The sequence below is a fragment of the Eptatretus burgeri genome, chromosome 16 (genome assembly GCF_056783735.1).
Source record: "Eptatretus burgeri isolate ZD-2024b chromosome 16, Ebu_testis_v1, whole genome shotgun sequence".
Classification (NCBI taxonomy): domain Eukaryota; kingdom Metazoa; phylum Chordata; class Myxini; order Myxiniformes; family Myxinidae; genus Eptatretus; species Eptatretus burgeri.
Window position 1 is genome coordinate 39,002,434 of NC_140976.1, and position 23,796 is coordinate 39,026,229.

The following is a 23,796-nucleotide window of genomic DNA, read 5'->3' on the forward strand; positions in this document are numbered from 1 at the left end:
CTCTCTTGTTTCTACTCCTCTTAGTTCATCCGCTTAGTGCATCAACATGTCCCAATGAAACACTGTTAGTGCAATCTATCCACTGTCACTTCTTCCATTTCACCCTGTTTTCTATTATTTTGCTGATCACCAGCATCAGCACCACCACAGACTACTTATTTTGCTCTCAAATGGAGCATTGATAATTATATGATTTATATGACATTGTAAAACGTGAAAAAAAACAAATGACCATGTGAGTTGAGAGAGAGAGAGAGAGAGAGAGAGAGAGAGAGAGAGAGAGAGAGAGAGAGAGAGAGAGAGAGAGAGAGAGAGAGAGAGAGAGAGAGAGAGAGAGAGAGAGAGAGAGAGAGAGAGAGAGAGAGAGAGAGAGAGAGAGAGAGAGAGAGAGAGAGAGAGAGAGAGAGAGAGAGAGAGAGAGAGAGAGAGAGAGAGAGAGAGAGAGAGAGAGAGAGAGAGAGAGAGAGAGAGAGAGAGAGAGAGAGAGAGAGAGAGAGAGAGAGAGAGAGAGAGAGAGAGAGAGAGAGAGAGAGAGAGAGAGAGAGAGAGAGAGAGAGAGAGAGAGAGAGAGAGAGAGAGAGAGAGAGAGAGAGAGAGAGAGAGAGACAGAGACAGAGACAGAGACAGAGAGAGAGAGAGAGAGAGAGAGAGAGAGAGAGAGAGAGAGAGAGAATATTTCATTAAACTTTACAACAACCCCAAAGAAGAAATGTAGAAGTCAACATTTAAAACGTTCACCTCAAAGGTTTCAACAGCAGGTTTAAAATCAGCTGAAAACACAGACTTTCAACAAGGCCTTTTATAATGTGTTCCACCATATCACGTGAATGATACTATAAGCAAATATGCCTCATTAGCATAGCCCAACAATTACTCAGTGATGTCAGATTGGATTGACCAATGGATGTAAAGAAAATCAAAAGAAAGAGAGAGAAAGAGATATACACTACCAAAGACCTGCACCCTCTGCCCACTCCGTGATTTGCCCCCCCCCCCTCTCAGGTATCTGCAGGATGCACGAGGTCACCAGAGAACCCTTCTAGTGAAACTGCCAAATTACAGAATCACTGCTCACCTCCACTCATTCATTCCTCTTTTTTCTCCACCTGTGGAACCACCTTCCATACTCTCTTCAATGTCTTTCCTCCCTCCAGGTCTTCAAGACAGCTGTTCACCACCATCTCAAGTTATCCCCCACCCAAAAATCATGATCTTTTCATCTCCCGTTAAACCATCCCACCACACCTCACAAAATGGTGCTTATGTATCCATCTTGTCCACTGCTTGAGTTCTCCCCTACCCCTCATCGTTACCTGCAACCCTTTTTTGTCCGTCTCTGTCTATTTTCTCCCTCTGCCCTTCTGTTGACATTTCCCCCTTCTTCTGTTGTAACCTTTGTTATGTTGCGTCCTGATCAGTTCTGTGTCTTAGCTCTTCCATGAGCCTTGACTATCCATCCCACATTGGGACCATACTCCGTGCAGAGCGTTGGTGCTGCCAAAGCAGTCTTCTTTACTATCGGGCACAATCCTGGACGGGTCGCCACTCCGACCCAGGATACCAGCATGCTGGCACTCTTTTTGCTGACCTCGGAAGGATGGCGGGCCGAGTTAACCCCACCTTGTATTAGTTCAACAGCTGAGCGGAGTTTGAACTCAGGACCCTCGCATCCAAAGCCCACCACCCTAACCATTCAGCCAACACCAGGTATCTAAAATGTTTAAACTATGTGTAAAATTATGTATAAACTTGATTATGTATAAAAAAGAGGGGGGGGGGAAATAAAAAAAGACAAAAACTCCGAAGGGGTTGTGTTCTCGCTCAGCGTTTTAAGTATTCAGTCTAAATAAGGTACACCTGCTCGTCCAACATCTCATTCCAAAATCCCGGGCATTAATATGGAGTTGTTCCCTCCCCCCCCCCCTTTGCTGCTATAGAGGGCTCCACTCTCTCTGGGAAGGCTTTCCATGAGATGTTGGAACATTGCTGCGGGGATTTGCTTCCATTCAGCCACATGAGCATTCGTGAAGTCTGGCACTGATGTTGGGTGATAAGGCATGGCTCGCAGTCAGTGTTCCAATTTATCCCAAAGGTGTTCGATGGGGTTGAGGTCAGGGCTCTGTGCAGGTCAGTCAAGTTCTTCCACACCGATCTCGACAAACCATTTCTGCATGGACCTCGCTGTGTGCACGGGGGCATTGTCATGCTGAAACAGGAAAAGGCCTTCCCCAAACTGTTGCCACAAAGTTGGAAGCACAGAATCATCTAGAATGTCATTGTATGTTGTAGTGTTAAGATTTCCTTTCACTGGAACTTAGGGGTTGAGCCCGAACCATGAAAAACAGCCCCAGACCATTATTCCTCCTCCACCAAACTTTACAGTTGGCACTATGCATTTGGGCAGGTGGCGTTCTCCTGGCATCCACCAAACACAGATTTGTCCGTTGAACTGCCAGATGGTGAAGCGTGATTCATCACTCCAGAGAACGTGTTTCCACTGCTCCAGAGTCCAATGGCGGTGAGCTTTACACCACTCCAGCTGACGCTTTGCATTGCGCATGGTGATCTTAGGCTTGTGTGCGGCTGCTCAGCCATGGAAACCCATTTCATGAAGCTCTTGACAAATAGTGCTTGTGCTGACGTTGCTTCCAGAGTCAGTTTGGAACTCGGTAGTGAGTGTTGCAACCGACGACAGACGATTTTTCCATGCTACGGGCTTCAGCACTCGGTGGTCCCGTTCTGTGAACTTGTGTGGCCTACCACTTCGTGGCTGAGCTGGTTGTTGCTACTTGACGTTTCCCCTTCACAACAGCGCTTACAGTTGACCGGGGCAGCTCCAGCACGGCAGAAATTTGATGAACTGATTTGTTGGAAAGGTGGCATCCAATGACGGTGCCACGTTGAAAGTCATTGAGCTCTTCAGTACGGCCCATTCTGCTGCCCATGTTTGTACTGTGGAGATTGCATGGCTGTGTACTTGATTTTATACACCTGTCAGCAATGGGTGTGGCTGAAATAGCCGAATCCACTCATTAGAAGGGGTGTCCGCATACTTTTGGCCATGTAGTATACATGTCTCCACTTTTGAGAATCACCTGTTGATATAAAACGGTTAAAAAAAAAGACAAAATTGGGACGTGACGAACACATGAAGTTTAGCCCAAAGACCCAAGGTACATTGTCATCCAAAGTCGAATCAAAACATAATATCTATCTTGTCCCTAAGGACGAGATGCATGGTCATATAACGCACGCACACACACACACACACACACACACACACACACACACACACACACACACACACACACACACACACACACACACACACACACACACACACACACACACACACACACACACTCTCTGGCTCAAAATGTTGAAACATATGCTCTCACAAGCTACCCTTTCTTTCATTGCCTTCAGGCCTCATCAGCAAAGCAAAATCATGTCAATGTCATCGTTTAAAGGGCAACCTGTATCAACACCACATAACATGTCAGATACCAGGAAAGTAAAGTAAAGAAGAAAGTAAAATTTTCACGTCCAAAAATGGATTAACCGGTTAATACAAGGATTAACCAGACACGAGAAAGCATCAAGGAAACCGGAAGAGGTAACCTGAAAATACAAAATAACTTCCGACAAATCATTCATCCACCCGTGTTTAGTTCCTTTCCTTTTTCTCATTGGACTGCGTAGATGTTCATTAAAAATGGATAACCCTACATTCTTGTTATCTCATATGTATGGAGTTTCCTGTGGGTGCAGCAAGGTAGAAAATAGGAATCCATCCAGGACTCTTCAGTTGTTGACTGTGTGATAGCATCGATCACTACTGAGGTGTGGCTGTGTCACTGACACAGTACCGTGCCCCAACACCCCTCTCCTGCTCCCTCAAATATATCCGGGGGGGGTGTGGGTGTGGGTGGAGTGGGAGGGAGATGGAGAATTTGATCAGTGTACCGGTAAACAACGCCCTACTCTTTTGAAAATGTGCCATAGGATCTTAAATATCCACCATTGACTGTTAGCACACATTATTAGACAGGACGGCTGGACGACTGTCCCCTCTGAAATAGTATGTACTTGTTCATGTAATGCCCCGTCTGACAAGCATCAGGATAAATACGTTCCATAGCCCGGTCATAGTATCGAAGATCCGTTATACCAGGATTCCCTTCACCGGACCTCCGTAAGACTCGTTCATGAATCTGTCATCACTTTACATGACACAATACATCAAAGGTACAATCAAATGTATTGTGAACCTTTCATTATACTTTCACATAAATAATAAGTTAAGGTGCAGAATGCTTGGACGACGGTAGATGTCATGAGAGCCGGTAAATGTGTGAGCACGGAAGACACAGTCATGCGCATCACATTGTTAAATGCCCTATATAAAGTTATGGGAAGAGATGAAAGCACACCTTTGCTGTACACACAATAGGCCGGTGTAAATGTATAGCCGCACTTGCTCGTCATGCAATACCAGGTGAACACGCTACCACAGTGTCCTCCATAAATTAATAAATATATGGGATAAAACATTAGCCCATCCTGTTCCAAAATAGCATAATAAAACCACAACATTTTGAAGGATGGCTTCGGCAGCGTTTGGCTGTCCCATGACACTAACACTTTATGACCCTTACCTCTGGATTATTACCTCCGCCACCGAAGGGGGACGGAGGTTACGTCTTCATCTCTGTTTGTCTGTCCGTGAGCACAATATCTCAAAATGTTATGGACGGATTTGAACGAAACTTGGTGGACAGTTTGGGTGTGTGACAAGGACGAATTGATTAGATTTTGCTGATGATCCGGATCCAGGTGCTGGAATTAAAAATGAAAAAAAAATCTTAACCATTGAGAGATGGTCCAAAAACGATATTTCAAAAACTTGTGGACAGGTTGTGATAAAACATGGTGGATGAGTTGGTTGGGTTACAAGAAGAAGGCGATTCGATTTTGGTTCTGGTCCGGATCCAGATCTGACCCATCAGTTGGATACAAAAACGTAAATTGTTCAGCCTGGAGGAGTTTTGCGCTCGACCGAATGCCGTTCTAGTTTCTCAAGAAATTCCATTTTTAAGATCTTATGAGAATCTCATGAGATCTGGTGGAAATCTGATGAGAATACCAAGAAAGATGTTTCCGGGGAGAAGTTCTGACCCCGATTAAAGCGCGCTGTGTACTTCGATAATTGCGGAGCAGGATAAAGTCGCACCAGTTACGAAGTTTAATACAACACCAGATGTTAAGCTGGGTATATGAGTAATACCCTTAACATGTTTGATGGCATATTAACGTTCAACATATCTGGCGGCGCCGTGTTATACGTTAATATAGTACAGAACATCAAGCTGCCATCCCATCTGCTCGCATTTGCTGGTGGACGTTAAAGTTCCCGAGGTGTCCTTGGCAAGAGTGGGCCATTGTATGCTAGCACTTTAGCCAAAATCCAAAATTCCTGCATTGACTATTGTCGGGGAAAAGGCAATGGCAAACCACCCAGTGTTTTCCCTGCCATGAAATGTCTCTGGCAGCACCGATTGCTTTGAGAGCGCTATGGGCGTCGGATAAACACATGGATGTACTTTTTCTGGTCCTTCTTCAAATGCATTTCACAAAGCACGGCAAAGTCCGAGGCAAAACACCATCAAACTACCGTTCGCAATCCATCACCAGGGAATGTATTGTTTGAGCAGTTTGCATTCCCACTTAACATTCCATGCAGTCAGCCAGCTTGCACTGTACGGATTACAGCATATTCTATTCTCTTAGTGGGCTGGGTGAAGCAAACTCCGAGTCCGTGCACGACAGAAGTTTTACACACTCAACGTTTCCCATGTTTGTTGCACTCAACTTGATCGGAGGGTGCTCCACATCAGGAAGAACACCTAGTTTTTGTCAAATTATTGAAGGAAAAACCTCTTCTTCACCACACTGGCCTGACATTGTTGGAAGCGAGTTGCTATGCGTATTGGCCGACCATTCTGATGTAGATTCCTTTGGTTTACGTTGAAGCTCGACACGTCATTGCCATTGTTACCGCTGTTGTAGTTGTTGGAGACGTGAGGCTTTTCCAGTCTCTCTTTCGATGGCTTAACAGTAGGGAATGACTAATTTTGCACTGGCTTTGTGATATGGCTGCCAGGAAGTACTTATTTCACCACGCAGTTTTGAAAGAGCAGGATTATTTAATTTTGTGCTGGCCCAGCGAAACGGCAATTATTCATTTTCTGAACGCTGATTCGACTGACCTTTTTCTTTTATATCTTCACTATTCATTGCACCGAAGTGTTAATTAGTCGTTTTGACATAGCTGGTCAATGTAATTGCTACATGTTGTATTTATATATATAAAAAAAATTATTTAATTTTTTTTTAACATCTTCTAACGCTCAAGTAGGAGCTGCAATTTGTTGTAAAGCATACTCATTCTTACCGGATCTCTCCGGCATCCACAACCACGCTGCTATTTGACTGTTTTTGTTCCGTCATACAAAATACAACATTCATGAGAACGCATGCTTTCGCTGCAATTTGTTCATTACCTTCTTGTTCTCTTTGCTCAAACCAAAGTCAATTGGTAATGGGTAGATCCTTAATTACTGAATGTTGTTTATTATCACAATTTGACTTGATTTTGATGCTGATGCGAGATGGTGGAAGGAAAGGGCACGATGTCATTCCATCGTTTTCATGGATTCATTTTCAGATTCTGTGACATTTTCAGACATGGGTTCGTGAATTTTCAAGTACGGATTTGGACGATTCACTTTGTCAATGTTATGCGTCTGATGATAAAGCAAACAAACTGTGTATTAAAAGTATGTTAAGGAGGAAAATAAATTATATCACAGCTACCTGTGAGAGGCCCAACACGTAGTGCCCGAACACTCTCTGTCCAATGTTGTGCTTCAATAGCTGTTCCTTGACATGTCGTGCAAGCTCGGACGTGTTGACTTCATCAATTTCCCCTTCCGTCCTCAGCGCCCCAATGCCAGTCCGAACACCGCCACCTTCGGGCTGCCCATTACGTAGTGCTGGCGATGCTCCAAGTCTAGGGGAGGCACTGTGAGTGGATCCTGGGCGTGCACCCGCTGGTGGGGATGCGATAGCGCCCACGTAGAGCCCAGGCTGGTATAATGATGCCTCGTGAGCAGCTTTCACTGTATAAACTGACTGCAACAGTTGCTTGGGAAAGAATGGGCTGAGCGAAAAGCGCCCAGCGCTCATCGGCAATGGCGTGCCAGAGAAGATTCCCGCTGGCAGAGATTCGGCACCTCCAAATCCCAGTGCTGGTGGATAAAGAGCAGTTGGCTCCGATGCTGGGGTGCTGGGTGGACAAGGCCGAGGGGAGGCGCATGCAGACAACTCTGAAGGACAGCGGCTTCCTGGACCACCGTTCTCTTGCCAGGTTGGAGGTGGGCCTGAAATAAGGAAAAACAGAGTTAACACCCATGAAGTTCAACAATAGTTAAATGCTTAAGCATCAGATGTTTCCTTAAAGCAGAGGATCTTCATCATCCCCTTTGCCACCACCAGTAGAAGAAAAAGTTATGTTGTGCACAATGAAGACTTCAGGCAGAATAGAAAAGGTCGAACCAGGTGCATTACCGTGAATTTGGGTATCAGGAGGTTGTGAACCATCTGGTTCCCTGAGTCTCACTCTTCGTGCCTGGCACGGCAGCAATTCTTTAGCCGGTCCCTAGAAGGAAGTAAAACACAGCATGGCAGGAGGAAGATCTTTGTAAAAGAATAAGGAAGAAAATGGAACAACACAGAATCTTGGTCGAAAGCTAAGTTTCTTAGCCTCAGAAAGGATTTTGGTCTCTGTCGGCATTGGCATATGACAGCCATCCTGCAGGGGATTAAAGGAAGAGCTTAAAGCTGCTATAACTAGATAATTAATCTAATCACAGCACTGCATTAACACAGCCTAATTACACAGAACATTACACCGACCTCCTGGGAGGCAGCAGCGTACCTGAGAAGCAGTCACACCTGTCGACTGCCGGTCGCTCGCATCTCCAGCACTACAAAAGGTTTGGCAAAAGGTCACTGGGTCAGAATGTTTGAGTTTTCAGAACAAAATCAGTGCCTTGCAATATTCCTCGAAGTCAGTGGCATCAGTTGCTCTCTGAAGGCTTTCGATTTTTATTCATGGCATCATAATATCGACAATCATAAAGACAGACAGGCAAGTTGACTCACTTGATCTCCATCTTGATCTCACAGTTCATTCGAGATTTCAACTTTTCTTCGAGTTTCTGTAAGACACAAACAGGAACGCCGAACATGCCGTGCTTTCCCAGTGGGAACCGTCCGCTGGCGTATTAACTGTGCCGTGTCTCAGTGATACACACCTCTGCTGCGATGGATTTAATCTGATGATTTAAAAACACACAAGGGAACAGAACAACGCATTTGCTCTGGTATGTCTTCCTTTTTTTAAAAAATTTTTTTTATCCTTTCCACGCATTATAAACTACACTTACTTATCTTGTTCACTTTCACAAGGCAAATTATTCCGAGTGGCTTCAAAAATATGCTTCTATACGTACCATTCAGGTATCAAATATCAGAATCATCCAACTGTTTGTACCTGAACTTAAGCAATGAGCCATTTACTTCTAAGTCCAAATAATTTGAAGTCAATAATTGACCCTGTGTTCAAATTGGATGATCTAACTTGCAAGTGTATATTTGACTGAGATTCAATCACAATTTCAGTCTGCTGTGCCCATAATTACTCGGGTGCGGCTACGCTGCTGATGCAGTGTCACCATATATTTGTAAAGGAATTTAGAACTCTGCCCAGGGTATCAGCCCACAATGACCTACACTTTTTGAAAAGTACCGTGGGATCATTAATATCCACAATCGAATGCTAGCAAACAGAATTTCCGGCTTGATCAGTCAGTGTATTCGTTGATGGAAGCATCAGATACGTTTATAGTCAAGTGAAGAATCCAACCCAAAGAAGAGGGAAGTCGATGGCACGTCATCGCAAATCCCCATAATTCCTACCTAATGCAAAGTTGAAAGATGGCAAAAAGTTCCACCAGGAATGACCCAATATCAAATTTTTAGTTAAATTTTTTTTTCCTGTTTTAACCCCTGTGACCTTCAGTCCCCACCCCTTGGGGCATGAACCGTGCATCAAATCCCCCACAAAAAGTTATGTATTTCATTTGTCTTCCCATGTTGACTGCAAAGACATTTTCAGGTCAGGTCAGGTAGGTGAAGTAGGAAAGTAGGACAGCACCCTATGTGGTCCTATCATTGTTGAAACAGCAGCCTGTCTCAACTCTTTTATAATGTATCGACAGACGGTGATTGAATGGCTTCTTCATCGAGTCCATTCCACACGTTAACAAGTCGATGAATACAGAAGACTGCTCTCCTCCTGCAGCGGGTCGCAGGCTTTATCAGTCGCCAGGAATGACCTTTCCACGCATAATCTTCATCCCGACTGAGACCGGGTGGTCATCCCAACTGAGACAAGGCAGTTCTTCAAATGAGACTTGGAGTTCCCCATGCAGGAACCGGTAGAGAGTGATCAAATCTCCTCTAATTTGTTTGGAATCCAGTGAGAAGAGGTGTAGGTTCGATGAAGTGGTCCTCATATGAGAACTGTGCTTGACTTCTTACCATCCTTGTAGCGCATTGCTGAACCCGCTCGAGTATCTTTCTATCCTGCTGGAGAAATGGCTTCCATTCCGGTAGGCCGTAGTCAAGGTGCGACCTTACAAGTGTGGCAAATAGGTGCTGGAAAATTCCCGGTGTGATTTCAGACAATGGTGTAGCTTTTTTGCAGGATTCAGCTACATTTGCCACTTGACAGCCCACCTTTCATTAAAAAAAATGTTTTAAAATGTGCCTGCAATTGCATTTCTACCTCTTCCACTGAAGGTGAAGGAGGTTATGTTTTCACCCCTTTCTGTCTGTTTGTCTGTTGGGTCGCCGAAATAGGTGACACTTATTGTCAGTAATTCTGTCTGTTTGTTTGGATGTTTGTTTGGATGTTTGTTCGTTTGTCATCAGCATTATTGGTAGTAAACGTGGGCCGATTTTGACCAAACTCAGGTGGTAGGTACATCTTATGACCTAGTGCTTTGGAAATTGTGATGGTTGCTAGGGACACTTTGGTTCCCTAGCAACAACCGAAAAACCTTCAAAATCGGTACCGTTCACGCGAAATCAATTCCGAAAGCCATTATCCCACGTAGGGTTATAAAATTTGGCACGAATGATCTCCAGGTGATGCTCTATCAAATATATTCCGGTTTTTGTGATATATGGAATACTTTACCCGCAGCGCCCCCTACAATTAGGGTATGCGCCAAAATTGGCGAAAATTGAAGGCCCCCGAGCGACCAGGTGAGTGCATCGATACGAATGAAACTTTGCAGGTTCATGGTACTCAATGAGTACTACAACTTTGCCTCATGGCATATTGACGATTTCGCTTTGGTCAGGGGTCAAAGGTCAATTAGTGCAAAAATCGATAATATGCGAGAGCTGGAGGTGCCTTCGCTCCAAATGCTACTCCTCCGAGGGTTATGGTCGGATGGTCATGAAAATTCACACTAATCGTCTGGAATACAAAGTGCACAAACGATCGAGCCGGATTTTAGATTTACATCTTTGTTCACCCACAGCACCCCCTCGAACTTTGAGGATTTCCGATTTCAAACCGCATTTTCGGTACTTTTCATTCAAATGGATACCGAGTAGTTATCAGTAGATGGAACTGGATGAGATTTGATATGCATAACCTTAAGGTGATTCCCTATCCGCTATATGACATACATTTTGCTCTATATCTTAGTTTCCATGCTCAGCGACCCATCGGCGCCTACCGGCTTGTTTGTTTGTGTTCAGGATATCTCAAAACGTTGTTGACGGATCCGGATGAAATTGTGTGGACAGGTTTGGTGTGTGACAAGGACTAACTGATTAGATTTTGGTGAAGATCCTGAACTGGATCCGACTACTAGAATTTTTAAAGTGATTCTTGACCATTGAGAGACAGGGCCAAAAACGATATTGTATTGTATAGCATGATATTTCAACAATGTGTTGGGCCCAATATGTTCTCGTGGATCAGGCATTACGTGGCGGAGGTATGCGCTCTACCGAGTGCCCTTGTAGTTTGGTACTCTAATTGACTTTTTGACTCTGCAGGGCCAAAATAATAATGCTCTCGCACCTTCTTGGTGCACAACCGGTGAATCTTTGCACAACCTTTTAGGAGGAGATTGTGTGATGGACAGACAGACAGACAGACAGACAGACAGACAGACAGATCCAATTACAATATCCCCAACCCTGTTTTGTTTTTTTTTCCAAAAATGTGGGGATAACTAGACCGATCAAAAGGGAGTGTTAACTCTTTGCTATCCTGTTAATGTAACAAAACACCAATGGAGTATGTGATCCCAAAGAGTTAAGAAACAAATATGCAGAGCAATGAACATATTTACATCTTACTAATAAGATTCATAGATCAAACTTCACTAGCTCTCAGCAGACAGTGAAATTGCATCAAAAAATGGCTTCCTTGCTAACATCTAAAACCATGGTGTTAACTATTGTGATAAACCTAAGACCTATTGTTTCAATTGGCCCAACCACATCGAATCGTGTGAGGTCAGGAAGCAAAGTTCAGCTCGGTTGAAAAGCCCTTTACTCGGATGGAAGACCTCCAGGGAAGGCTGGGTATTGAAGGCTGAGGTAGGGCAGGATTGTTCATTTGATAGTGTGCCAGCCTGTGAGCTGTCTAGTTATGAGTTTATTCCCCCTGTGGGGTCGAACATGACTAAAAACTGCTACAATTTTGCAGTGCAGCAGGAAGTGATGCATCACGGAACTCACTTATACTTTTGGATGGGGGTGTAAAGCCGGCTGTCTAGGCTGCACTGAAGTTCTCATTTTATCTCTCAAACATGAGATCCTCAGTGCGGGAGGTGCTCAATGTCAGACATGAGATCAGGGCCGTTTCTCTGGACATATCTCGTGCTTTTCACACAGTCTAGCATCCCGCATTGTTCTCCAAACTGTCTGCCTATGGCCTATTGCTCTCCAAACTGTCTCCTCTCCTTGTGAAGGCTGGTGTGCACCAATGCAGTGCTCTGGGCCCAGTCCTATTCCTGATCTTCATCATTGATCTCTTGAACTCCTGACAAATCTTACACGCTCACTATCTCTCTCTGAAAGGACCACCTGGCAAACCCCTCCTCCCATCTACTTTCTCAACAATCATCTTGAGGAAGTTCAGTCATTCAAGGTCCTGGATCTCATTCTCAGCCACCGTCTTTCTTGGGCAAGCCACGTTTCAAAGTTGGCCTCCAAAGCCAATCACCGACTAGGCATCCTCTATCACGCAAAGTCCTTCGTTGATACACCTGAACTCCTCTGGGCTGGCTCACCTACCTCACATATTCCTCAGCTAGACGTCAGGGAAACCAAGGCTTTTAAGATAATTGGAATCTCTCATGCTGAAGCTGAGTCTTCGGGCCTATCACTTCGCCATCACAGACAGGTCGGTGGTCTCTGTCTTTTACCGCCTACCGCCACCTTTCTGGTCTTGCACCCTCTGCTCTTTCCTTGATTTTCGTGAAGAATCACTTACTTAAGGATATTAAAAAATTCCAGTATGTGGATCCGGATTCGGATCTTCACTAAAATCTAATCAATTCATCCTTGTACACCAAAACTGTCCATCAGGTTTCGTCTAGACCCGTCCATAACTTTTTGAGATATCCTGTTCACAGACAAACAGACAGACAGACAGACAGACAAACAGGGGTGAAAACATGACCTCTGTCCACCTTAGGTGGCAGAGGTAATTACACTATGTTGAGGATGGGAATCCGAATCAGACAGCTCATAAGTGAGCATGCTGCTAAATGGGCCATCCGACCATCCTATCTCGGTATGAGGCAGTGTTGTCGTAAATTTACAAGATGTGATGTGAAGATCAAATATTATGAAGATGAATGGCAAATTACTTTTTCGATCCCCTTCTTTCATCCTTCCAAGTGAAAGATAAAGATATGGAAGTGATTGTGTAAAGAAAGACTCAGGATCGAAATCATGTTGATCTGAGCATTTCATCTATTTTATTACCTCCACCTCCGAAGGTGAAGGAGGTGACGTTTTCACCCCTTTCTGTCTGGTTGTTTGTGTGCAGGATATCTCAAAAAGTTGTGGACGGACCCGGATGAAATTTTGTGGACAGGTTAGGTGTGTGACAAGGATAAACTGATTAGATTTTGGTGAAGATCTGAATCCCGATACTATAATTTTTTTAAAGTGATTCTTCACCATTGAAAGATAGGGCCAAAAACGATATATCGCAAGATATCTCAAAATTTGTGGACGGATCAGATGAAACTTGGTGGACAGGTCGGGTGTGTGACAAGAAAGAATTGATTCAATTTTGGTGAAGATCCGAACCTGGATCCGGATCTGATAAAATTTTTAAGTGATTCTTCACCATTGATAGATCGGGCCAAAAACGATATAGTACTGTATAGCATGATATTTCAAAAATGTATTGGATCAGATATGTTCTCATGTATCAGGCATTATGTGGTGGAGGTATGTACTCTACCGTGTGTCCTAGTTTGTAATTATATATTAGTGTTCAATTAAGACTCATTATGGAGCTTTCAGTGTACTTTTACATGAATGAGAAGGTAAATTAACACAGTGTACGGTATTTGAAGCTTGGCTTCCAGTATCACGAACAATGTGTTCAGAAAACTGTCAAAACCACATTTGTATGGAAACTCCGAAACATCATGATCTCATAACAAGGCAGAGTGAAAATAACTTGCAGAGTAAAGTTGTACCTCGGAATCAGAGTGTATACTGTACTTACAAAGAAATACTGCACTAGTCTTCGTGAAGGCTATAGTCTCGGTCTGCATCAGTGGACAAATCAAACAATGGACTTTATCAACTGAAAGTCAATGTCAACCGTCATGGCAAGAAAGGTTTAGCTGGCGTTTCAAATGTTTGCCCTTCATCAAAGTTTAAAGGGGTTATATGTTAACTCCTGGTATGGGAAGCAAGGTGTGGCTGATGTTATGAGCATGAGCCAATTGTCAGAGCAAAAGAGGGTGTTAGCATTGTGTCATTTGCTCCGACAAAGGGCTTACGCTGGATTTGTCAGCCGCATCTCGCTTCCCACGGCAGTTAACACACTCGTATGGATTTTCGGTTGATAAAATCCATTGTACACCTAAAGCCCTACAAATGCACAGAGCTTGGTCACGAATGACCTGCAAAGCTCCTGAGAAATGTACTTATTCCCTCACACCAATGCATGAAAGTTGTAAACATAAAGCACTGCAACTTTGGTTGTAATTTTCGCAACTATCTGAAAACTGTGTTTCTTTGCAATTTACCAACATTTCCCTGCAACTTTTCTTGCCTCATCTTAGCTCTTACCTATTGCTACCAGCATGCTTCTCATGACAAACAAGCAAAGCAGGAGGTAATACATCATGTTATTGCTTGGTATAACAAGAGCAGCAAGGCTCTAAGAAGTGTTGGGATGTTGTGCGGAGAGGAGCGTGAGGATAGTGCATGTGGTGAGGTACATAGGATGTTAGGAGCATCAAGCCACGGTGATGATTCATGTGTCTGCACCACTTGGTGTGCAGCGCTATACCATATGGTGTGTTTCTCTGCCTCATTCCACATGACGGGATGGTAAAGATTGAGTGAGGCTTCATAAGCAACTACTTAAGTGAACAAGTACAAGCAGTTAAGCTCAACCTTTCAAAATGCAGTGAATTGAGGGGAAATCAAAAGAAAAGGCAAGGCAAGGTATTACCTGTATACGCCGATTTCTGTCAGCGAGCTGAGCTTCCAGTTGCAAGATCTGGGCAGCAGATGCCTCTTGCAACTCGGCAAGGTTGCTTTGTAGCCGTCGTACCTCCTCTGCCAACCAAGCGAGTCTCCCGTCTTTTCTTGCTAGCTCTGTGTCCATGTCATGTGTTGCTGGAGAAACCTGGTGAACAAAACAGAAGAAAGTGTAAGAAAAAGTGGCAGAAGTGCCAAATGTGTTGTGGACATTGCCCAATAGTTTTACGGGTACAGTAAATCAAAAGGATTCTGGTACCCGAGATGACGTCACGACAGTGTCACAATGTCCATGACGTGAGTAAATTTAAGAGCAAAATCGGGCAAGTGGAAAGTGGGTAAGTGTATAGTTACGATTCGCAGCACCCAGAAAAAGTATCAAAGCAGACAACAACAACAACAACAACAACAACAACAACAAAAAGACTACAACAATGATGGGTGAAAATTAGTTTAATCGCCTCACAATGTAGCAATATTTGATTCAGAGATTAGCCCTTTTCTATGTACTTCGGAGGCATTGTAACACGGTTTTCCCGGCAATGGGTGAGTTTCCTGATGCCAGAGGAATGAAAGTCATGTTTTTGGCTCTGAATTTTTTTTCAGGTTGAAAAAGGTTTTGAGTCCCTCCTCCACAAACTGTGGGAAGGCGTCAGTTCATTGGCCACGTCTCTGCCAGCCAAGCCAGTCACCTGCCTTTTCTCAGAAGTAACGAAATGAGTTGTGACCAAAGTGAGCTAGCAGGATTTCACTGGGTGGCCGTCAGCATCAGCAGACGTGAAGGAGTAAGCAGTAAAGAAGGATCAGGCTACTATCAGACGACACAAGGTCAGAACATTATGGAATGAGTCTGGACAGGATCGAGCTCTTACATGAGCTTTGATCTCTGCATTTAAAAATGGCTCCAGATGGTGCTATTTCTACCTTAATGGTTTAATGAACTGGTAAAAAAAAAGTTGAATGTGTACTCAGGAAAAGAGATCCTTAAACCTCGAGGTGAAGGTTGGTTTTTTTTTGCCCAAGAGTGAGGATCATGGAAGAGTAAAGTTAAGTGAGAGTGGGTGTAGCAGGTCAACAATTGGGCAAAACTGGCATGAGGAAGATATATATATATATATATATATATATATATATATATATATATATATATATATATATATATATATATATATATATATATATATATATATATATATATATATATATATATATATATATATATGAAGTTATGTAGGTCAATATTCAAATGGAACACAGTGCATTTCTAGAGTATTCAGTTTGTATAAGGCCTATTGCATGGAAGTAAAACTTGGTTAATGAGGATGGAAGATGAAAGAAGAATTGAAAGAACAGAGACGAGGATGTTCAAGATGGATGTGTGGTATTCCATTTAAAGACAAATGGCGGAGTGCAGATCTTAGAAATATGCTGAAAATCTGCAGTATCGAGATGAAATTAAGAAATAAAGGGTTTAGATGGTTTGGTCATGTAGGCGACAGAAGAACAGAAGATGGACCCATTAAGAAGCCAATGCAGTAAGTTTTGAGGCAAATAGAGAAAAAGACCAGCAGGCATAGCAAAGAACACATGGCGGGAATGTCTGAACAACCACATGAAGAGATTAGGTCTGAAGAAAGAAGACGCAAAATAACGAACCAAATGGAGATGTTCCTTCAATCGACCAACCCACAAAAATAGGGGAAAACGTTAAAACAATATGATGAATCCTCGATGGGTCGCCACTTTGACAGGGGAGACTCCTCGACTATCAGCCATGAGCAGGACTTTGGAATTTTATCAGAGTGCCGGCAATAACTTGCCTGCTCTTCAGAAACTCCCCCCCCTAAAAAAAACCGTGGGATCTTTAGCATCCACTACCGGATGTCAGCAGACGGTTCACCGGCTCACCGACCTTAACGTTCATCCGAGGGATGGCACACATGATGATGTCTCGCCCTGCCTGCGAAACACCGGGATGACAGTCGATAGCCGGCTCAAGATTCCGACGTAGGCTATAAAAGCTTAGAGGTGAGTGTGCATACCTCGAGGGCATCTAGGCTAGCCAGAAAACCCAAAGCTTACCAAGAACCACTTCAAAATATCGCAGGGAAAATAACTACAAATAACACAAACAAAGGAATGTTGGCAACTTTCATAGAGAGCAGAGGAAGAAGGTATTGAGGAGCACATATGAAGCTATTAAAAAAAAAAAACCTTCCTTTTCACAGCTGGGATTATTGGCTTTATCAACAATTAGCACATAAGCATGGCCGCAATATGTGCAGAAAGGAGGGAGCAGCGAGGATATAAAACGGAAAAACGAAATAAAGACAGGAAAGTGGCATAACAGAAACAGTTAGTTAAAGTTTCATCAGTTTGTGTCCTGGCAGACCTGCAGGTATTATCTTTATCTTTGTCAAGTGGCGTGCATTTATACAGGTTCGAATGACGTGCCTTCAGTCGCAGGAAACTGGCTGGACGATTTACATACATCGTCTCATCGTTTAACCACGAGAATATCTATGGCTCAAACCTGGCCTTCAATTGCTGCCATCGACTGTCAGGAGAGGAGACCCTGCCAAAGTAATAAAGAAAAATGACGTATCCTCGATCATCAATTAATCTTTATTAACTTCGAGGCACCCGGGAAACCCTGGCACAAGCATGAATAACCAATATTTAATTAACAGCCACTGTCAGAGTTAAAGGTAAGTCATATTGATGAGGTTCCTGTGGAATGTTAAGCACTTTGGGTTTTTGACTGAGCACCCGGCCCATGTGCCGCCCTCAAGATTAAGAGCAGGACCTCTTCTTCATCTTCATTCTGTCTCCATGTGTCTCGCAGGGTCACCCACACGTAGTAAAGCATTTTTACTCAAAGCACAAAACACGGGCATTTGCTAACGAGATGGACGGGCAAATGGTGGCGTAACAAGGCGCATCAACGTTAGCATGAGGGTGAGAATGAGTGTTGCAGTCAGACTGGAGAGTACCCAACCCAAACCAGGGAGCCAATTAACAAACCTACGCCTGATCAAAATAGCCTGGGACGGAGGCGTGTGGCCGACAGTTCCTATTTACGTGCAGAATGAAGATCCGTGTGGAACGGTCCGGCTGCAGTCACATGCATTGGCACCACTTCATTGGATCCGCACAGCTTGGCAGCGATGAGATTTCTTATTTTTTACATAAATTGGACTCGTCGCAAAGATACTCGCCGACAACCAACTGTGAATGGGCTAGTTAGAAACAAAAATTGTAATTAATGGTATATCCACTGCATTTTCCTCTCCCCTGTCGTGGTACACCAGTCAATGTGCCACCCCCCCCCTTTCGATCCTCTTGTGCCACCCATTCCTCCCCACACGCATTGTTTTTCTGCCTCCGCCCCCCCCCCACCACGTCCCTGTCCTGATCCATTCAGTGCACTAGTACTAGCTCTTCAACGAGCCTCGACCATGTAAACAAAAAAAATTAAAAAGGCTTACACTTATCAGGCTGAGATAAGAGACAGTGTCACGTTAGGATTTCAACACGAGGACATTTAATTGCCATTAAATTGCTGAAATCACCATAGTGTAGCAGCATCAGCTCAAGGTGACAATTTCTTTATCGGCATGTTTCTTTGTCCACATTTTCCTCCACACCGACAATTTATTCTTCTTCCCCCATAACCTCGACTATGCAGAAGAAACCAAAATGTGCACAGGCAATAACAAATAAAGGCAGATCTCCATTGTCATGCAACCGTTAAACATGCTTAAACAACTGCTTCGGGCCTACGGTATATTCAGCAATGCGAAAAGGTTAAACAACACTGGCCAGGTATACATTTCACTGATGAGAAAAACTGTGATGTTAGTTGCTGAGGAAGTATCGGAAACGTATGTCGAGAGGGAAGAAAAACAAAGAAAGTACGAGTAAAAGACAACAAAAAGGGGGGGGCAGGGGTGGGATACACAGGATACAAAAAAGGTAAAACAAATACAATGTTAGAAGAGAAAAAGAGATGAGGAAGAAAGCGATAAATATATAATGAGAGGGAGGGAATTCTCCCTGAGATGGAGAAAGAGACAGACAGAGAGAGAGGGAGAGAGAGACAGAGAGAGAGAGAGAGAGAGAGAGAGAGAGAGAGAGAGAGAGAGAGAGAGAGAGAGAGAAAGAGGGGTGGGGTGGGGAGAGGAGAGAAAGAGAGAATTCCACACGTTAACGCAAAATACAACACTCAAAATGGCCGCAATTCTACACCGCATAACTACCATGTAATCCAACATGTACAGGCACTTGTATTGCCAAAAATGTGGCCCTATCCATCTTTGAGTTCCCTCGGTTTTCTAGGTAGGTTTCAGTGTCGCTCTATCTGTCTGGCTGCAAGCTTCTGCCCTGTACCCTTCACCCTACGCTCTGCACACCTCATCTCACACCCTTGTCTGCATCCCCTCCCCTCCTCCACCATATAGCCTGCATTCCACACCCATACTTGACACTACCACCTTCCCGCCTCCCCCCACCCCATAGTCCACATCCCGAGGTGCCAATAAAATGCAGCATGAACGTTGCATTTATGCACTAGAAGCAGCCCTCCCCAGGAGGTGCAACGTCAAATCCGCTCTCCTCAACATGGGTGGGTCATGTTTGCGTCTGGCGGCTTGAACTGCAGTCAGTGATTTTCGAGCTTTTATAGTGTTGCTACAAAGACAAGTGCTGTATACAGTTTTGTAGAACCTCTACCTAACAAACCATGCATACAAGCACTTCTTGGGCCATTAACACAATGAGTAACAGAAAGGTCTCATGGTACCTGTCCTTTTCAAGAACATTGCAAGTTCATTCAGCTTTTGTCATGGTACAACGCTGGACGAAACTCTCAAACTCATCGAACGCATCTTTAATCGGCTAAAACCCGAGGCTAAACGTCAGTGAATCAGGGATTCACGACTGCTACAGCGTAACAGGGCCCGTTACATTTCTAAGAAAGTCACTGGATTCTAAAAATGAACTCCACTACCGTTGGGCCATTCAAAGTGAATAATGAACAAAATAGAGTTTTTTTTTTTTTAAATTCTGAAAACGAGAATAATTAGAGTTTGTGTCAATAAAATAATTCCCTACACCATGATGGACTCCTTAACAAACACCATCTGTAAGAGAGGCTTTATAGTAAGGCTTACACCACAGCCAAACATCACTCTTTTCATTTAACAAGGTACAGCAGGATTCGTCATGCCACTCAATGTGTGAACAGTCATTCATAGTCCGTGACATGTGTTCCTTGCATCATCTCAGTGGAAGAGCATTGCTTTGCACTCAAAAGGGGTTTCATGAACTGGACTTGCCGACATATCCTATTTCACACCATGTTCCAATTGCTATTGAATCAGAAAGACATGTCAGTCTGAGTTGCCACTATGGTAACAGTGGCATGCTTGTTTGACCTCACAATTCGGTTTACCCACTGTCTCCCTCTGGTTGCAATTTTCCTGGGTCAGCCAAGAATGACTGCAGCAAGTATTTCGACCCTCGTTCTTCTATTTATAACATCCAGCACTGAAGGACTGATGCTCGTGACTCGGATCTCACGTTGAGCGATTCGGATCGAAAAGTCTCATGGATCAGAGCTCAACACTTTCTTTGCAAGAACACCCACCTTGACTAATCTGAATTCTAACAGATGTTTGCATAGTTGCTACGTCATTTTACACCAAAGAGTTTGCTCAATTTTGCTTGGATGTACGCTTTCGTCGATTTTCACCAATGCAAATACACACCAACTTGCATCCAGCAATTATAATCGGGTTTTATGAAGAGTGTTCATAATGTTTTTGGAACAGGAAGCTAACAATAATCCAAGAAACACAAACATTCTACGTTTTTCAAAATATTCGTATAAGTACCTGCAATGAGTCAGGAAATATTTGCATTACAAACTAGAAGGGCACTCGGTAGAGTGCATACCTCTGCCAGGCTGAACAGTTTACATTTTGTATACCACTGATAGGCTGGATCCGGATCGAGATCTTCACCAAAATCTAATTAATTTGTCCTTGTGACACAGCCAACTTGTCCACAAAATTTTGGCCGAATCCATCAACAACTTTTTGAGATATCCTGCTCACAAACAGCTAAACAGACAGACAGACAGGGGTGAAAACAACCTCCATCCACCTTCAGTGGTAGAGATAATTATATATACCTGCAGAGCACCCACCCTCTGGGCGATCTTGTTCCAAGCATGCAACACGTTCTTCTGACGCATACCTTTATTTGGGTGGTATATAGGCAACTGACAGCTCTGTATAGGCAAAAAATAAAAAATAACAAACCGGGTTACGTGCATAAAGCAAAAACATACCTATCTGTTTATCATTCAAAGCATCTCACAGCACTGGAAAACGTGGGGACAGGAATACTGCACTGTAAATGGTGGAGACTTGCAATACCCCCACCTGGACTTGCAATACCCCTAACCCCCACCTGGAGGCGGCGCTACACGATACACATTTACATAGAGAATTTGCGTACTCCCCTCCTCCCCCCCCCTACCCAAGACCACTGGTAAAGATAAAAACACCTCTATACATTAAATGGGATTATGCTGATCCTCTATAGTAAGTCTAGATGTAATTGGCCCAGAACTGTAGGAGTAGCTCGACAAACAAACACACAAACACAAACACCGGTCCGTGAATTACAGTAAGGATACATGACCTATTTAATGAAAAAAAAATGCTTGTATAAATACAGAAATCTCAGGTCATGGAGGAGCAAATTGAGTGCAAGAGATTCACAGACTGACAAAGGATAAAAGAGGAACAGGCAGACAAAGATATTGTACGTGAGGGGGTAAGTGGCAGAAAGGAAAGGGGTTGGGAGGGGAGGGGTCAGTAGGAGTAGAACAGAGCAGAAATAATTGCAGGAGTAAGCATGAAGTGACAATGGGCAGCACTATTGAAGGACTGAAAGGAGAGACAACAGACACAGGGAGTTGTTTCTGCAGATGACAGAATATAGGGATGAAGGAAAGGAGGTGAGTACTCAGCTTAGAATTAGACAAGGTAACAAGGTGTGGGATTCAGGAATAACGAATGTAAGCTGGGTGGGCTGGACAAGCACAGAGGAAGGAGATGGTGGGAGGAGCGATGACAGAAGTGAGGAGGTAGAAAACTGAGAGTCCACCAACCTGCTCGGGTTGGGTAGAAAGCAGACCTTGGCACTCAGCCTCCTGCTGAGAGATTCTGACTACACAGAGGGCCTCGGATTTTATCGCCTCAAGGGCAGAGAGATGGAAAGCAGCTGCACCAGCCCAGAGTGGGGAACCACACTCCATGATACCTTGGATTAAGATCTTATACACTGTAATGAGCTCTAAGAGGCTCAGAATGCCCTTACCTTTGCAAAGAATACTGCAGTGTTGGCAAGCCTTTTTCGTGGAGTGAGAACATAAAATGAATCAGGACTTAATAGAACAAGAGGAACAGCAGAATGAGAGAGAGGAATCACACCAAAAGCAGGGATGAGGGGTAAAATAGAGGAAGACTTGGGGAATAAGGGATGTGGGGACAAATGAGGGCTCGGGGAGACACAGGGTGTGGACACACAGACACAGGGTGTGGACAATATGGGACAGAAGCAAATTCTCAGGAAGGAAAAACAGGAAACTTGGAAAGAGGTGGGCTTGGGAAGGTTAATGGAGGCAGAAAAGATCATGGTTTTTTTTTTTTGGATGGGGAATAATCTGAGATGGTGGTGAACAGCTGTCTTGAAGACCTGGAGGGAAGAATGAGATTGAAGTGAATGTGGAAGTTTGTTCCACAGGCAAGTAAAACAAGAGGAACGAATGAGTGAAGGTGAGCAGCGATTCTGGATTTATGTAGTTTTACCAGAGAAGGGGGTTGCTGGCATACCGTGTGTGCCCTGCAGAAACCTGGAGGTGGGGGGGGGACAGAGTATGGAGAGAGCAGAGGGTGTAAGACAAGAAAGGATGTGAAAGAAATAAGCCCATAGACTCAGTTGCATAGTGGGAGAGATTCCAATGATCTTGAAGGCTTTGGTTGCCATGGTATCAAGCTGAGCCTAGTGTGAGGCAAGGACCCAGAGCGGAAAGTAGTACTCCATCAAGCTGCAGATGAAGACCTTGTAGGTGGATAAGAGTTTAGGTGTGCCAAGGAAGGACTTTGCACGAGAGAGGATGACCAGTCAGTGACTGGCTTTGGAGGCCAAGTTTGAAGTGTGGTTTGCCCATTAAGGCTCATAGCTGATAGTGAGGCCCAAATGTTTGAGTGACTGAACTTATGCAAGAGGATTGTGAAGAAAGTACATCGGAGGGTTTGCCACATGCTCCTTCCAGAGAGACAGAGTGAAAGTGTGTGATTTGTCAGGATTGAAAGACATTTTCCAAGTGCATCACCAGCGAGTCATTTTATCAAGGTCTGAAGAGAGAGAGAAGAGGCTGCTGCCTGCCTATCTGAAGGATGAGGGATGTCATGGCAGAGGGTGGAGTCAACAGCAAAGAGATAAAGAGGATTTCACAGAGAGTCAGAGAGATTGTTGATTAAGATTAGAAATAGGACAGTCAAGGAAGCCAGGTTGGAGATGTCCACCCAAGACATGTTGTGACATTGAGGCCATGGCGCAACAGGGAATGCAACTTTTCCAGGGGCTCGCCAAAGAAGTTGGGAAGTGGGCTGGGGTATGGTGGAGAGTTGAAAGCACATTATTGTGGAGAGACAGAGTGAGAATATGGGATTTTCTTGCATTTCAAGATATGTTCCAGGTAGCTGGCCAACGGTTTACTTTTTCAGATTTTCACTCTGCAGATATAGATGCCACAGTAGTCTGCCTCTCAGTGTGATACAGTGTTCTGCACAGAGTAAGATCATTAATGAAAGGATAGAGGATTTTCCA

The 23,796-nt window shown here is 44.0% G+C and overlaps 1 protein-coding gene across 14 annotated transcripts in view; it reads right to left on the bottom strand.

The window, feature by feature from the left end:
- LOC147010889 (homeobox protein cut-like 1) overlaps window positions 1-23,796 on the bottom strand; it is a 379,867-nt gene that overhangs the window by 46,830 nt on the left and 309,241 nt on the right. For 11 of the 14 annotated variants that reach the window (XM_085860303.1, XM_085860296.1, XM_085860299.1 and 8 more), the window contains 6 exons: window positions 21,086-21,184; window positions 14,864-15,040; window positions 8,227-8,282; window positions 8,000-8,048; window positions 7,630-7,720; window positions 6,877-7,442 (listed from right to left, as the gene is read on the bottom strand). In XM_085860303.1, coding sequence (XP_085716429.1) covers window positions 6,877-7,442; window positions 7,630-7,720; window positions 8,000-8,048; window positions 8,227-8,282; window positions 14,864-15,040; window positions 21,086-21,184 — 1,038 coding nt within the window. Of the gene's footprint in view, window positions 1-6,876; window positions 7,443-7,629; window positions 7,721-7,999; window positions 8,049-8,226; window positions 8,283-14,863; window positions 15,041-18,464; window positions 18,568-21,085; window positions 21,185-23,796 lie in introns of those variants that run through there. The other 3 variants (XM_085860292.1, XM_085860304.1, XM_085860295.1) reach the window with 3 other exon arrangements.